General features: G+C 46.6%; 1 protein-coding gene across 2 annotated transcripts in view; it reads left to right on the top strand.

Annotated features, from left to right (window-relative positions):
* Positions 1-10,099, top strand: part of ACCSL (1-aminocyclopropane-1-carboxylate synthase homolog (inactive) like) — a 153,864-nt gene extending 143,765 nt beyond the window's left edge. For both annotated transcript variants that reach the window (XM_053899819.1, XM_053899818.1), the window contains exons 3-15: positions 1,096-1,155; positions 1,588-1,658; positions 2,037-2,106; positions 2,351-2,417; positions 3,474-3,571; positions 3,823-3,900; positions 4,245-4,345; positions 5,434-5,523; positions 6,693-6,738; positions 6,832-6,973; positions 8,293-8,435; positions 8,521-8,674; positions 9,696-10,099. In XM_053899819.1, the coding sequence (XP_053755794.1) occupies positions 1,096-1,155; positions 1,588-1,658; positions 2,037-2,106; positions 2,351-2,417; positions 3,474-3,571; positions 3,823-3,900; positions 4,245-4,345; positions 5,434-5,523; positions 6,693-6,738; positions 6,832-6,973; positions 8,293-8,435; positions 8,521-8,674; positions 9,696-9,778 (1,203 nt within the window). In that variant the 3' untranslated portion in view covers positions 9,779-10,099. The remainder of the gene's footprint in view (positions 1-1,095; positions 1,156-1,587; positions 1,659-2,036; positions 2,107-2,350; positions 2,418-3,473; positions 3,572-3,822; positions 3,901-4,244; positions 4,346-5,433; positions 5,524-6,692; positions 6,739-6,831; positions 6,974-8,292; positions 8,436-8,520; positions 8,675-9,695) is intronic.
* Positions 10,100-13,686: the final 3,587 nt, after the last annotated feature.

Below are 13,686 nucleotides of genomic sequence, written 5' to 3'. Positions count from 1 at the left end.
GGAAGGGAATGGGCACAGAAACAAGGTGACATGCCTAATAAAATTAAGAGCTGTGTCTGAGTCCCCTGCCTTCCAGTTCCCCCAGACTCCCACCCCCCCCCCCCCCACCCTGCAGCCTTCTTTCCCTGAGTCCATGCTCTTCCCCACTAGGAGTCACTGTGGTCAAAGTGGTAAGCAGACATGCCCTCATGGAACTCAGTCTAGTGATGAATGTAGTCAGCCATTGGGGAAAGGAGCATGAATAATAATTCCGAGTGTACGAGGGGTTGCCTTCTTCGGGTGGTCTAAGGTGTCTTAAAGACTGAATCAGCCAGCCATATGGTGGAGGTGGTGGGAGGGGGGACCTCTAGGTAGGAGGAACTACATGTGTGAAAGCTTCGTGGTGGGAAGGGCTGGGAGTGATAAGGGAAAGGCTAGGTTGGGGGAAATGAGTGCTGTGACGAGGTGTGGATGGGGGCAGGCCATTGTGAGGTGTTGGGATGGTATCCTAAGTGTTAGGGAGCCAACGAGAGACTTCCAGCAAGGGAGGTTCACTATAGCTCTCCAGCCAAAGGATGGAGGACAGTGCTAGTCAAACCTTTTCTGTTTCTAGTTAAGTGATGTGTGGTCAGTGGCCATCTGCTTCTCTGGGGACCAATTGAGCCCAGTATCTCCACTGGACTCTGAGGGACCATATCTCCTCCAATAAGTTGAGGGCCCTCTCATGGAAGCAGAGATGGATATGAGGCAGGTACTGGGTCAGGCAGGTGGGTTCTGCCCATCGCTGTGGTCATGTGGCTAGTAGGTTATTCAATCTTTCTGAGATTCACTCTCTTTAAATCATGTGCTAGGGTCTGCCTCATGATAAGAACTCAACGACTGGTATCTGGTATATAAGTACTATGTGGCTCTGAAGGGGAAAACTTGCAAGCTGTAAGATTTTTGGGTCTGTGAAAGTTTTCTAGCACTTGAAGTTGTTAAACATGGATTGAACTGCCTCATGGGGCAGTGAGATTTCCATTTGAAATAACCTAGGATGAGTATTTACTAGAATGTTTAAGGAGGCCCATATAGGGCAGGGCAAATGGACTGATCTCAGATTCCTTCCATCTCCAGGGCTTCATTAACCTTGGACTCAGTGAGAATAAGCTCTGCCTCGATCTGATGACTGAACGGGTAAGCCAAGCCCTGTGCTATGCTGGGACCCGCCATTGGGCCTAGTCCCACTAGAATGTTTCTTAGCAAGCGGTAGATACAGGAGTTGGACTTAGGAGTTTGGGGAAAGAAGGGAGAAAAGAGCTTCTAGAATAGCACATCTAACCTTCTGGCTTACTGACTGTGTTTGGAGGTGTGCTGTGGATGGGTATATGGTGGGTAGGCTGCCAAGGGAGCCTCTGGCCCTGTAGGGTCATCAGACACTTCCCAGTGATTCTCTATTTGTATAATCTATGACAAGATTGGGCCTCCATTCATTAAGGGGCATGTTTCCCTGTTCGTCTTCTGTCAGGCCCTGTGTTGTAGGGCAAACACCCAGATGTGTCTGAGCCGTGGGATGAGGCCTGTTGGGCTTCCTTGGGCTGGCTGTCCTCATGCTCTGTTTGTCCACAGTTGAGTCAGAGTGATATGAACTACATTGAGGATGCCTTGCTGCAATATCCTGATTGGAGAGGGCAACCATTGTAAGTAACTTCCAGATCTAAAGTCTCTTGGCCCCTAGACACCTGCTCTCATCCAGGGAAGGACCCAAAGCACCAGATTCTTGGTTGGCTACCTCCCTATTTCTTTGGGTAACAACTTCTACAAAATATCTAGAGCGAAACCTCATCAGGAGCCTGGTGTCATAGAAATAACACTGCCCTATAATTCAAAAGGCTTGATTTCTTGTCTCAACTCTCATACTTCTTGTCTGTGTCGCCTGGGGAGTTGATCGCCTCAGTCAGTAACCTGTAACATGAGGTTGGATACCTTGCTCTTTGGAAAAGACTGTAGTCTAGATCCCGAATGAGGAAGGGCCCCTGGGCCTGGGCACCACAAAGTCTCTCTGGGTTTGTCCACAGCCTGCGAGAAGAGGTGGCCCGGTTCCTGACCTACTACTGCAAGGTACCTGACCAGCTTGATCCAGAAAATGTGAGTCAGTTTCCCACCCTCACTGACCCCTTGGTAGAGAGCTTTATTCTTGGGGGACTCTTTTGTATTTTCTAGAATGAGCAGAGACCCTCAGGGCCAGGGCAGAGGAAAGGCCAATGGATAAGGCCAGTGGATAACCAGATAAAGAGGTTCCTGATACCTGTCCTAGGGGGAGGGAGAGAAAAGGGCTAGACCTTCTTATATGGGGGATGGGTTTTGATTTCTGTCTTCTGTGCATCCTCAGGTAGTTGTTCTAAATGGCTGCTCCTCTGTGTTCTCCACACTGGCCATGGTTCTTTGTGATCCAGGGGGTAAGTTAATGGGCTTTGCTTTCCCTCTGGGAAATAGCAGCACAATGGGCACTGGACCTTAGGGAAGAAGAATATCTTGACCCAAGGCCTTTCCCCTAAAGTACTGGGACTTCTACATTGATCAGAACATCTTCCTACTATTTCTGTAGTAGCGAGAGATTTGGGTCCCCATTTAATATGGAAGGAAAATGTGTGATGGTCCTCAGTGAGTTATGCTTTAGAAATGTGACAATGGGAGCCAATTCAGTATATTCTTAGCTGGGCTTCTGGACTCAACTCCAATACAGAGAGCCCTGGTAACTGGCTCACAAGATAGATTTCCTATCCTCGTCCACCAAACAAACAAACAAACAAACAAACAAAATACACACACACACACACACACACACACACACACACTAACAACCCCTCCCCCCACCCAAACAAACAAACAAACAAAAAACTAATTAGTTCTAGATCAAATAAGGCTGAGGGATCTGTTCTTGGTCTCCCTCCTAACAACACCCAAACAAGAGTCTCAGATCTTGATGAGCTCTGGCTGCATAGAAGGAAGTTACCAAGATGGCAGTTTCATTCAAAGGCGTGAGTCCTTGGTTTGCTCATCAATGAGGCCAAAGGAATGGGAAGAAAAGAACCCATGGGTTCACCAAGTCTAGGTAACCTGAGCCATGCAGAGAGATGAGCGCCCTCTCTGGGCACAGACCTCAGCCTCTTGTGTTCCTACTGGAGCTGGTAAGACTCAGTGGATGACTAGCATTTCACCTGTTAGCAAGCCTATTTTGGTTTGTAACCTGGATTCTGAGCCATTCATAGCAATATTCTTCCCCTTCTCCTTCTCTAGCAGACCCCCAAAGAAGAAACTTCTCTAGCGTTCCCCAAATAACATTTATAAGAATGCAACTTTTGTAGAGCCTGAGCCCAAAAGCATTAAGCCCCAAGCAGGATGGATTGCCAAACTAACCTTCTCTGTCTATAGTGTTGCTGCTGGTCTAGGGGGCCTGGCGTGTTCTGATGGGGAGACCATGGACTGACGACTTTGTCTCCCTGTGCTTCCAGAGGCCTTTCTGATTCCTGCCCCCTTTTATGGTGGCTTCGCCTTTAGTGCCTGCCTGTATTCGAAAGTTGAGCTGATTCTTGTCCACCTGGACAGTGAGGTCAGAATGGGGACCCTTCCCCCTGCTTAGCCCACCTAGGCAATGGAAGGTCTCTAGGGCATTTGGAAGGTGTAGGGGAACTCTCTTTCCTCCCATATAAGTGACAGTGGGGGGAGATGGAGAAATTAGAGCAAAGAAGGCATGTGGGGCTGTAGCCCTGGGCATGAAGCATTGTTCAGTGTCTGTGGGATGAGGAACTAAGGCTTAGAAGCTTTCTGGTAGGCAGTTCTCAGACAGCGTTTGTCTTCCAGGTCACAGATGCAAATCCCCATCCTTTCCAGCTCACTGTGGACAAGCTGGAGCAAGCTCTACTTGAGGCTAGGCTTACAGTAAGGAGGGACCTCTGTCTTCAGGGTGGGCACTGCTGTCCCTGAGAAGGGTTGAGGACTGAGACCCGGTACAACCTTCTCACCACGGTGGTGTGGGCTCCTTCGGAAGAAGCAGTGTCCCAGGGGCCGTGTCCCCCTGGGAGCCCTGAGCCTTGTCTATGGCAGCCCCCAGAGCTCCTTCTGGGCCTGCATGTTCAAGATCCCACCTAAAGGAGCTGAGATCCCAATGAGGCCTTGGTTGGGTGTCCATAATGGGGTGTCCTGATGTGACCTTTAGCTGAACTTCAGGTAGATGTGTAGGACTTGTGTTCACTCAGTTATGGTTTTTTATATTTTTTTTTTAGGGGAAAAAGGTCAGAGGCCTCATTCTAATCAACCCTCAGAATCCTTTGGGAGACGTCTACTCTCGAGACTCACTACAAGAATACCTGGAGTTTGCCAAGAGGTAAGAGTTCCACCCCTCAAGACTACACAAAGTCCCTTAACAATGTTCTGATCACTCACGGTCAAGAAGTCAGAACCAGACAAACTTATTCCAATATTTTTACTGCACAGTATACTTTGCAAAGCTATGTAGAACTCACACTGAAATTGAAGGAAAAGGCGCCCACATGCTTCAACCCTACATTTTTGGGCCATTTTGCCTTTTTTCTTTTTTTTTCCTGCCCAGGTACAGACACCTACATAACAATTATGATCTGGTTTTGTTGCTTTTCCAATTCTTGTTGTGTAACCACTCTCTCCCAGCATCCATTTCCCAAACTACTTGGCCTGAGGTGCTGAGAAAGACAGACTTTCAGACCTTGTGGGGTGAAGATGTGTCCCCAGAGAACCCTCATGTCCCATTCCTACAAACATGTTGACATCCACCATCTCTGGAGTTCTGAAATAGCCCTATTGTTTAGGGTACCTAATCTCCCATTTTCTAGAAGAAACACTTATTCAAATTTCATAACTCTAATCCAGACCAATTCATGGCAGAGCAGGAGGACAAGAGGATGAACACTGGAAGTCCGTGGGCTGGAATTTGACAGAACTAGGTTCAAATCCCAGCTCTAGCATCTGCTGATTGAGGAAATGAACTATGTCTCAGAAACTGTTTCTTCATCTGTGAGATGGAGATACCACCACTGCTTCAGAGGGTTGTTGGGAAAATAAACAAGATGATGTGCATTAGCACTGAGCCCACTGAATGCCGCTACTCAATTCGGACCCTGGGTGGGAGCTCCCTGACTACACCAGATATAAAACTCTTTGGGACACCCAGCCCCCCTCGTTGGTCTCTGCTTTACAGTTGAAGGGTTAGATGTTCTCCTGAGTGTCTTTGGGTCCTCTTCCTTCCTACCCCCGAGCCAGGTCTAAAGACCCCTTCTGGTGGCCACCCCCCTTCTACCTTGCCATGCCGCTTGGAAGGGTTGGATGGGCTGCTGGAGCAGTAGGAGTAGCTGATCTGTGTCCAGAGAAGACCATAAAAGAAAATGAGTTGAGATTGGAGAGCGCCTAGACATTCTCCTTCTTTTACCCAACCTGCAGGTACCACCTTCATGTAATTATAGATGAGATTTACATGCTGTCCGTGTTTGATGAATTCATCACATTCCACAGTGTTTTGAGCATGGAAAGGTGAGTTGGCCTCAGCCGTTGGGAATGAGAGCCAGGAGGTTCCTGCTTTTGCAGGGTGAGTTCATGTGCCATAAACTTTACCGGCTATGTGCTAGGAAATGGGCTAAGTGCCACTGGGAGTGTGAAAATGAGCAAAGCGTCATCTTTCCTCTCAAGTGTCTTTAAGTTTATTTATTTTGAGAGAGAGGATGTGAGTGGGGGAGGGGAAGAGAGAGGGAGAGCAAGAATCCCAAGCAGGCTCCACGCTGTCAGCACAGAGCCTGATGTGGAGCTTGAACTCATGAACTGTGAGATCATAACCAGACCTGAAATCCAGAGTTGGATGCTTAATTGACTGAGTCCCTCAGTTGCCCCCCAGGGGTCTTTTTTAAATGCCATTTTGTACATGAGATAACTTGACAGCATGGTAGAAAGGTTACTGTCAACATAAAGCCCTACAGAAGGTCAGGGAGGAACTTCTTGATAAGCAGTACACAGGGAGAGAATAGAATTAGGGGGAAACTTTTTTAGAAATTTTTATTTTGAGAGAGATTGAGTGAGCACGAGCAGGGGAGGGGCAGACAGAGAGGGAGAGAGAGAGAATCCCAAGCAGGCTTGGTGCTGATAGCACAGAACCAAATGCAAGGCTTGATCTCATGAACCATGAGACCATGACTTGAGCTGAAATCAAGAGTTGGATGCTTAACTGACTGAGCCACCCAGGCGCCCCTAAGGCAAAACTTTCTTAAGGATAGTATATGGCCCTAAGATAGGATCCCAGCAGCCAAAGCAAGGCAGGGGCATGCCCAGCAGAAGGAACAGCCTCACCAAAAATGGGACGATAAGAAATAGGTGAGCACATTTTAGAAACAATGGGTGGCCCATATGTGTGAAGAGCTAACTGCTAAAAAGGTGGCTTTGGACCAGCTACAGGAAGGCCACCAGCCAGGCTGAGGGTCCTGGACTTCGTTCAGTGGGCGCTTGGGGGCTGTCCCATCTAGTTTGCCAGCGATACCTGTTGTTGACTTCCTGGCTTAACTGGGGCAACTGTTTCTTGAACTTTGGGCCCTGTAGGCCTTTTTGTCTAGGAAGGACCTCAAGTCCATTTTCCCCTTCTTACCCGCATTGACCCCAAGTCTTCATTCTTCACATACTTCTTCATAACCATGATTGTACTGTCTCCTCTCCAGTTTGCCTGACCCCAACAGGACCCATGTGATCTGGGGCACCAGTAAGGTGAGCCCCAGCTTCCTGTCTTTGGGTAGGAAAGGAAAGGGAGCCAGGAGGTGGGCAGACCAGGTATTCCTTCTCCTACTTCTTTTCCTCTAGGATTTCGGCATCTCTGGCTTCCGCTTTGGTGTTCTCTACACCCACAACAGGGAGGTGGCCTCTGCTGTGAGCTCTTTTGGCTACCTCCATGGCATTTCTGGCATTGCCCAGCATAAGTTGTGCCGGCTGCTCCAGGACAGAGGTACTGAGTCCCATCCCGGGCTGGGATCTTGGCTAGACTCCATGGCCATGGGGATTCCTGGGTCTGCTTGGGCCTCTGATGTACGTCTAAAACACTGAGACTCTGTTTGCTGTCTTGGGCTCAGTGGTGGCAGGACGGGAAGTTTTTGAAGAAGGGCAGGATGTGGCTCTGATAGTGTAGTAGGGCAGAGATGGAAGACGGAGCTGCTGGTCTGAAATGTAGATGGGCCTTGTGTCTAACTGTCTGGGAGCTCATGCTCTGCCTGGACAGGGATAGTCAAATTGTACTCTAAGGCTTGAAAGCCCAAAATTCGCCTTTACGTGGAGGTCAGTTTTCCCTCCCCAGTGCCCTGCTTGCTTTAGGCAAAGCTTACAAAGAAATGCCATGACTCCTTGAATATGACTTGACTTCATCATCTAAGGTGGCCAAAGGAGGGCTGCCATTTGGGCAAGTTGGTGTGGCTAGATCTATGGCACCTGGATTTAACTTCCTCCGTGGATCACAAGTGAATACTGGCTTCAGAGGAAACACCCCCCCACCCCCTCTGTCTAATGCCATGGCCCAAACTTAGATAAGGCCCTCTCTCTTTAATTCCCTATAACAGAGCAGATGCCAGGCTGGAGGATTTAAATTAAAAGCTGGTATATAATGTTACAAATGAATGTAATTCAATAATCTGGTTTAGAGACACTGTCTTTCAGCTTTGGCAGGGGGAAAGGGGTAGATAGGAGAAATCCGAGCAGATATCTCTGGTGGATGGTGCCAGGCCCTTTTGATATTTGACAGAAACCAGGTTCCTAGCCCCTCAAACACTAGTTCTCAGCCTTCGACACATGGAAACTGTCTGGGGAGCTTAAATGCTGATATATGGGTGTTCTCCCCCAAGATTCTGATTTAGATGATCTAGAGCTATAACCTGGGCATCAGGACTTTTAAAAGCTCCCCAAGCATATCTAGGTTTCTCAAAGTCTGCTGCGTGAGGCTCTGAGGCAGGAGGTAAGGAGGGCTCTGATTATCTGCTACTTGCCCAGTTGACAATAGGAGCATCAACCTCACTTAGGGGGTACCCTGACTCTTTGTATCAGGGGTGTAAATCCAAATAGAACATCCCTACCAGACTATTGAGAAGCCTGATATCTCTACCCCGGCTCTAGGTAAGTGGTGGGTGTGTTGGGGATAAAGGTCATCAGATATAATACAGAGTCAGTCTTGAATAGGAACAGCTGGCACAAAGCCCAGGTAGGGAGCCTTGGGTAAGGATCCCTCTGGCAGATCTCTGCCACAAGCCCTGTGACAGCGGTCTTTCCCCACCCATCCAGAGTGGATTGACAAAGTATACCTGCCCACCTACCGCTCCCGGCTGCAGATAGCTCACGGATACATGACCAAGAAGTTGGAGGCATTAGGGATCCCTTTTCTCAACCGTGGCTCTGGCCTCTACATCTGGATGAACTTGAAAATGGTGAGCTCTGGGATGAGGCCCAGTGCCGTTGGGCAGACCTACCGGATGGGTCCTGGGCTCAGCTCTGTCCTTCTGCCTGCCCTAGTACCTGGATCCGTGCACCTTTGAGGAAGAGCTGCTCCTGCATCGCCGCTTCCTGGACAACAAGCTGATATTGTCCCGTGGCAGGACCTACATGTGCAAGGAGCCCGGCTGGTTCCGTATCACCTTTGCGGATAAGCCCCTCCTGCTAAAACAAGGTGAATGGTCCTGACCTCCAAATCCTGGCATCCTTCAAAGATGCCTCACCAACTCCTCTGTCGCCCGATTCCTGAATCTTCCTGTTTTTTGGCCTTTAGCAGCCGATAGCGCTAGCCCTCCTATACCATCTGTTCCATTTTCCGTTTTTTTTTTTTTAAGTCTATTTTGAGAGAGACAGCGCGAGTGGGGGAGAGGCAGAGAGGGAAAGAGCGAGAATCCCAAGCAGGCTCTGCACTGTCAGCACAGCAGAGCCTGACTTGGGGCTCGAACTCATGAAACCTTGAGATCATGACCTGAGCCAAACCAAGAGTTGGATGCTTAACCATCTGAGACACCCAGGTGCACCCCACTTTCCTATCTCCTATTTCCCAAGCTCGTTTGCAAACAGGAACAGATAGGCACTTGAAGGACACTGCGCCCTTTGGGTATCTGTTCTGTGCGTGCATTGAGCAGGGCGTTGGGACTATCAGCTAATCAGAAGCGGTGCACTGCCCTTGTGCAGCCGTGGTTTGGTAGGTGAGACAGACGGAGGACCATGGAGGTCCGTGTACATTATACTGTGGTGTTTCAGATTCTCCTCTGAAGGTTATAGAGAACATGACCTTTATTTCACCAACTTTTTTATTGCATCTCTCCACATACCAGACACTCTTCTACCTGCTGGGAATAGGACTGTTAACGAGAGAACGTTTATGTTACAGAAACATTTTTAGAGCATGGACTGAGCCAAAGGACACTAGAGGCAGATAGAAACCCTGATGAGGACAAAGCTATAAGCCAGGTTACAGGATCGGAGATATGAAGGTGTCTGGCAGGCAGATGCCGTGATAACGAAGCTTAGCAAGAGACCCTGGGGAGGCGGCAGGTAGACTGGGAAATCTGTCCCAAAGAAGGGAGGATTGAACTTCAGCATCCCTGAACGAGGGGCTCTGTGGTGGTCTGCCATGATCTAGGGATGTCTGGAACCCACCCGCAAACCCACTAAATCTTCATTTCTCTGTCCCCATTTGGACCCTCTAGCCATGCACCGGTTCTATCAGGTGCTCTCGGAGCGGAAGCAGGATCTGATCATGAAGCAACTGGAGAATGCACAGAGAGAGTAAGTGGGCTGCCGCCAGTCACATGCTCAGGGCATCCCTGACATCAGCGTCTGGTCCAGAAGGCTGAGGGTTTTGGCCTGATGCTGTGACGGAGCCAACAAGGGGCTCTTCCAGGAATGGGCTCATCTGACCCAATCATCAATTTTCTCAAGCTGAGCATCTGTCGTTTTGGAAGCGTTGCACCTTTTTAGTCTTTGCTAGCCATTGTGTGCCTATGTGTAATGCTTTTATAGAGTTTGGGGTGGGAGCTTTCGGGGTCCCTATTTTGATGGTTTTACTTTTGTATTTAGTATCTAATAAATTTAATCTTCTCTTAAACTCTAGGCCTATTTTATTTCTTTACATTCTTTTGTATCATCTTTGGGGGCTTTTTTTTTTTTTTCGTCCTTTTTAAATTCTAAGGCAGGTTATATGTGAAGAATACTGCATGGGGAAGGTCAGAAAGGAGGAGAAAAAGCGATCTCTAATTGACAGAGCACGTTCTAGCTGTCAGGATCCTATGAGACACTGCATCCCATGAGATCAGGCCCCCCTTACACCTGAGTGGGTAAGTGCAGGGTGGGGGTATAATACCAGACGTCCCTTCTTCCAAATAGGAGTTTTTTCCATTTGCGCCCCGTTCAAGAGGCTTTTAAAATGAATCTCTGGCGTTGAGCCTGGGATCTCCCAGTTTCATATCGAGTGTTTTCAGCTGTTGGAATCACATCACCTGGGAGTTGCTCTGTAAAGCTCTTGGATATCTGCACTCTAGTTGGGGGATTGATGCTGTGAAACCGGCACAGCAGGGGCTACCACATTTTGTAGAGGACAGAAGAGCTTTTAAAACCAATTGATAGCTTTGGTCAGTCATTTGGGTTTGTGATCATCCTCTCTCTCTTACGTCCAGAGTTGGTGATTCTTGTTCTTCAATGACAATCTTTCTTCTTCTTTTTTTTTTTTTTTTTCTAATCATCAAAAAGTAGCATGCCAACAAATCCTGATTCTTCAGTTTATTTTTTTTAACCCCGGAAACTTTTTTTTTTTTTTTAAGAGAAATTGACTAATAAGGTAACTGACAAGGGGGAGTTCACTGTATGAATGAGGGAGCTCACAGGACCAGAGAGAAGATGAAGATGAGAACCACAAGTGCTCTCGGGATCTCTGTAAGGGACCTAATAGTGAGTCTCATCAGCACACTGTGCTGGGGCAAAAGGGGTGGTGACTTCCGTGGAAGGGGTAGACTATTTCTGTCTTCATTTCCACTCAAGATTTGAATGGTTAAAGGGAGAGAATTTAATATCTCCCTATCTATGAGCATGGAGTCTCCTTCCATTTATTTAGGTCTTTAATTTCTCTCAGCAAGGTCTTTGTGGCTTTCAGTGTATGCATTTTGTTTTACACACGTTTTAAGTTTATCACTATCCTATGCTTTTCATGTTCTGTTAAATGTATTGTTAACTTCATTTTCTAATCGTTGCTAGTACAAAACAACAGATGTTTGTATCTTGTATCAGGAGCTTTGAAGGCTCTGAAGTTTTACCCTACTTATAAATGAACAGGTGTTATGAATGCTGGCAGAAGGCATGAGAATCCAGGGTCAGAGATAAAGGACAGCTTATTGCTCAAAGAAGTAGCAGGAATCAGAGTAGCTGGTTTTGGCTCCCAAGTCCTGATTCCTATAGGGCAAATTGAAGAGTATCAACTGATGCTTGCACGTGCAGTGTGGTATATTGCAGAAGAGGAAACCCAAGCTTAAGGAACATGATTCTTTTATGGTTAGCAGTAAGCCTGCCTGAATTTTGGCCCCAAGGGAGACATTATCCCTATTATATTGAGTAATAAACCCACCCTTTGCTCCAGAGGCAAATACTATTGCTATCATTCAGGGCTGTTCACTCTACACGTGTGTGTGTGTGTGTGTGTGTGTATCTCCTTGAAGATAGCCTAGAACAAAGACAGTCAGTGCTCCTTTTTATAAGACAGGCAGAAACATGAGAGACCCAGAAAGAATCCTCTTGTGACATTGCTAAATTCATTTATTAGCCCTAGCAGTGTCGGGTGAGGGATTTCTTTGAATTTTCAGTGTATACAATCATGTTGACTGTGAATAAAGATGATTTTCCTTCTTCTTTTCCAATATTTCTAATTTTTCTGTTCTAATTGCATTGCCTGGAACCTCCAGTGCAATGTTAACTAAAGGTAGTGAAGGAGGACATTCTTGTTCTCAATCTTAGGAGGACCTACGTCACTCTCTCTCTCTCTTTTTACTTTCTTTTTTTAACGTTCATCCATTTTTGAGAGCGAGAGAGAGACAGACAGACAGACAGACAGAATATGAAGCTGGCTCCAGGCTCTGAGCTGTCAGCACAGAGCCCAACACAGGGCTCAAACTCACGAACTGGGAGATCATGACCTGAGCCGAAGTCGGACGCCCAACTGACTGAGCCGCCCAGGCGCCCCACTCTTAGTCTTAAGTACAAAATCACTGTAAGTATTTTTATACTGCCCTTTCCCAGATAAGAGTTCCTTTGATTCTTAGTTTGCTGAGAGTTTTTCCATGAATGAGGGTTCAATTTTTGTCATGTTTTATACCTCTCGAGAAGATACAATTCTTTTAATTATTAATGTGGCAAACTACATTAAATTTTTTAAATGATGGGGTGCCTGGGTGGCTCAGTCGGTTAAGTGTCCGACTTTGGCTCAGGTCATGATCTTGTGGTTTGTGAGTTCGAGCCCCATGTCAGGCTCTGTGCTGACGGCTCAGAGCCTGGAGCCTGCTTTGGATTCTGTGTCTCCCTCTCTCTCTCTGCCCCTCCCCTGCCCATGCTCTGTCTCTCTCTCTTTCTCAAAAATAAATAAACATTAAAAAAAATTTTGGGGGGCTGCCTGGGTGGCTCAGTCGGTTAAGCGTCCGACTTCGGCTCAGGTCATGATCTCACGGTCCGTGGGTTCGAGCCCCGCGTCAGGCTCTGTGCTGACAGCTCAGAGCCTGGAGCCTGCTTTGGATTCTGTGTCTCCCTCTCTCTCTGCTCCTCCCCTGCTCATACTCTGTCTCTGTCTCAAAAATAAATAAAAACATTAAAGAAAAAAATTAAAAAAAATTTGTTTTAAATATTAAGCCAAGGTCCTATTCCTGCAATAAGGCCCACACAGTCATAATGCATCCTCAATTTATATATTGTTGGATTTGGTTCAGTATTAAGAATTTTGCATCTATTTTCGTGAGGAATATTGTGCTATAATTTTCTTTTTAGTATTGCATTGTTGGTTTTGGTATCAGAGTAATACTGACCTCTTAAATGTTTTTGGAAGTGTTCCTTATTTTTTCTGAAAGGAAAATTTCCACATTTTGGCTATTGTGAATAATGCTGCTGCAAACACGGGCATACAAATATCTCTTCAAGAATCTGCTTTCAATTCTTTTGAAAACATACCCAGAAGTGGAATTACTGGGCCAAATTTACTTCTATTTTTAATTTTTTGAGGAATCTCCGTATTGTCCACAGTGGCTATACCATTTTACACTCCCACCCAAAGTGCGCAAGCGTTCCAATTTCTCCTTGCCAACATTTGTTTTCTGCTTTTTGGATAATTGCCATCTTTTTCCGATTTTACTTTTAACCTTTTGTCTTTTTATTTAACGTGTCTCTTGCAATTACCGTATGCTTGACCCTTGCTGCTTTGTCCAGTCTGATGATCTTTTAATTGGCCCTTAGTGATAACATTTTAATGTGATTATTGATATGGTTGGATTTCAGTCAGCTATCTTGCTGTTTTCTATTGTGCCATATGCTCTTTGTTCATTTTTTCCTTCCTGCCTGTCTTCTTTCAGATTAATCAAGCATTATTTAGGATTATTTGTTATTACCTTTTTTTGGCTTCTTGGTGATAGCTTTTGATTTAAAACAAATTGTTTGGTATAGAGCAATGCT

Source organism: Panthera pardus, unplaced genomic scaffold (assembly GCF_024362965.1).
Source record: "Panthera pardus isolate Hobbes unplaced genomic scaffold, ASM2436296v1 HiC_scaffold_12, whole genome shotgun sequence".
NCBI lineage: Eukaryota > Metazoa > Chordata > Mammalia > Carnivora > Felidae > Panthera > Panthera pardus.
Note: the sequence above shows the minus strand (reverse complement) of the source record. Positions and strands in the feature narration are given on the sequence as shown.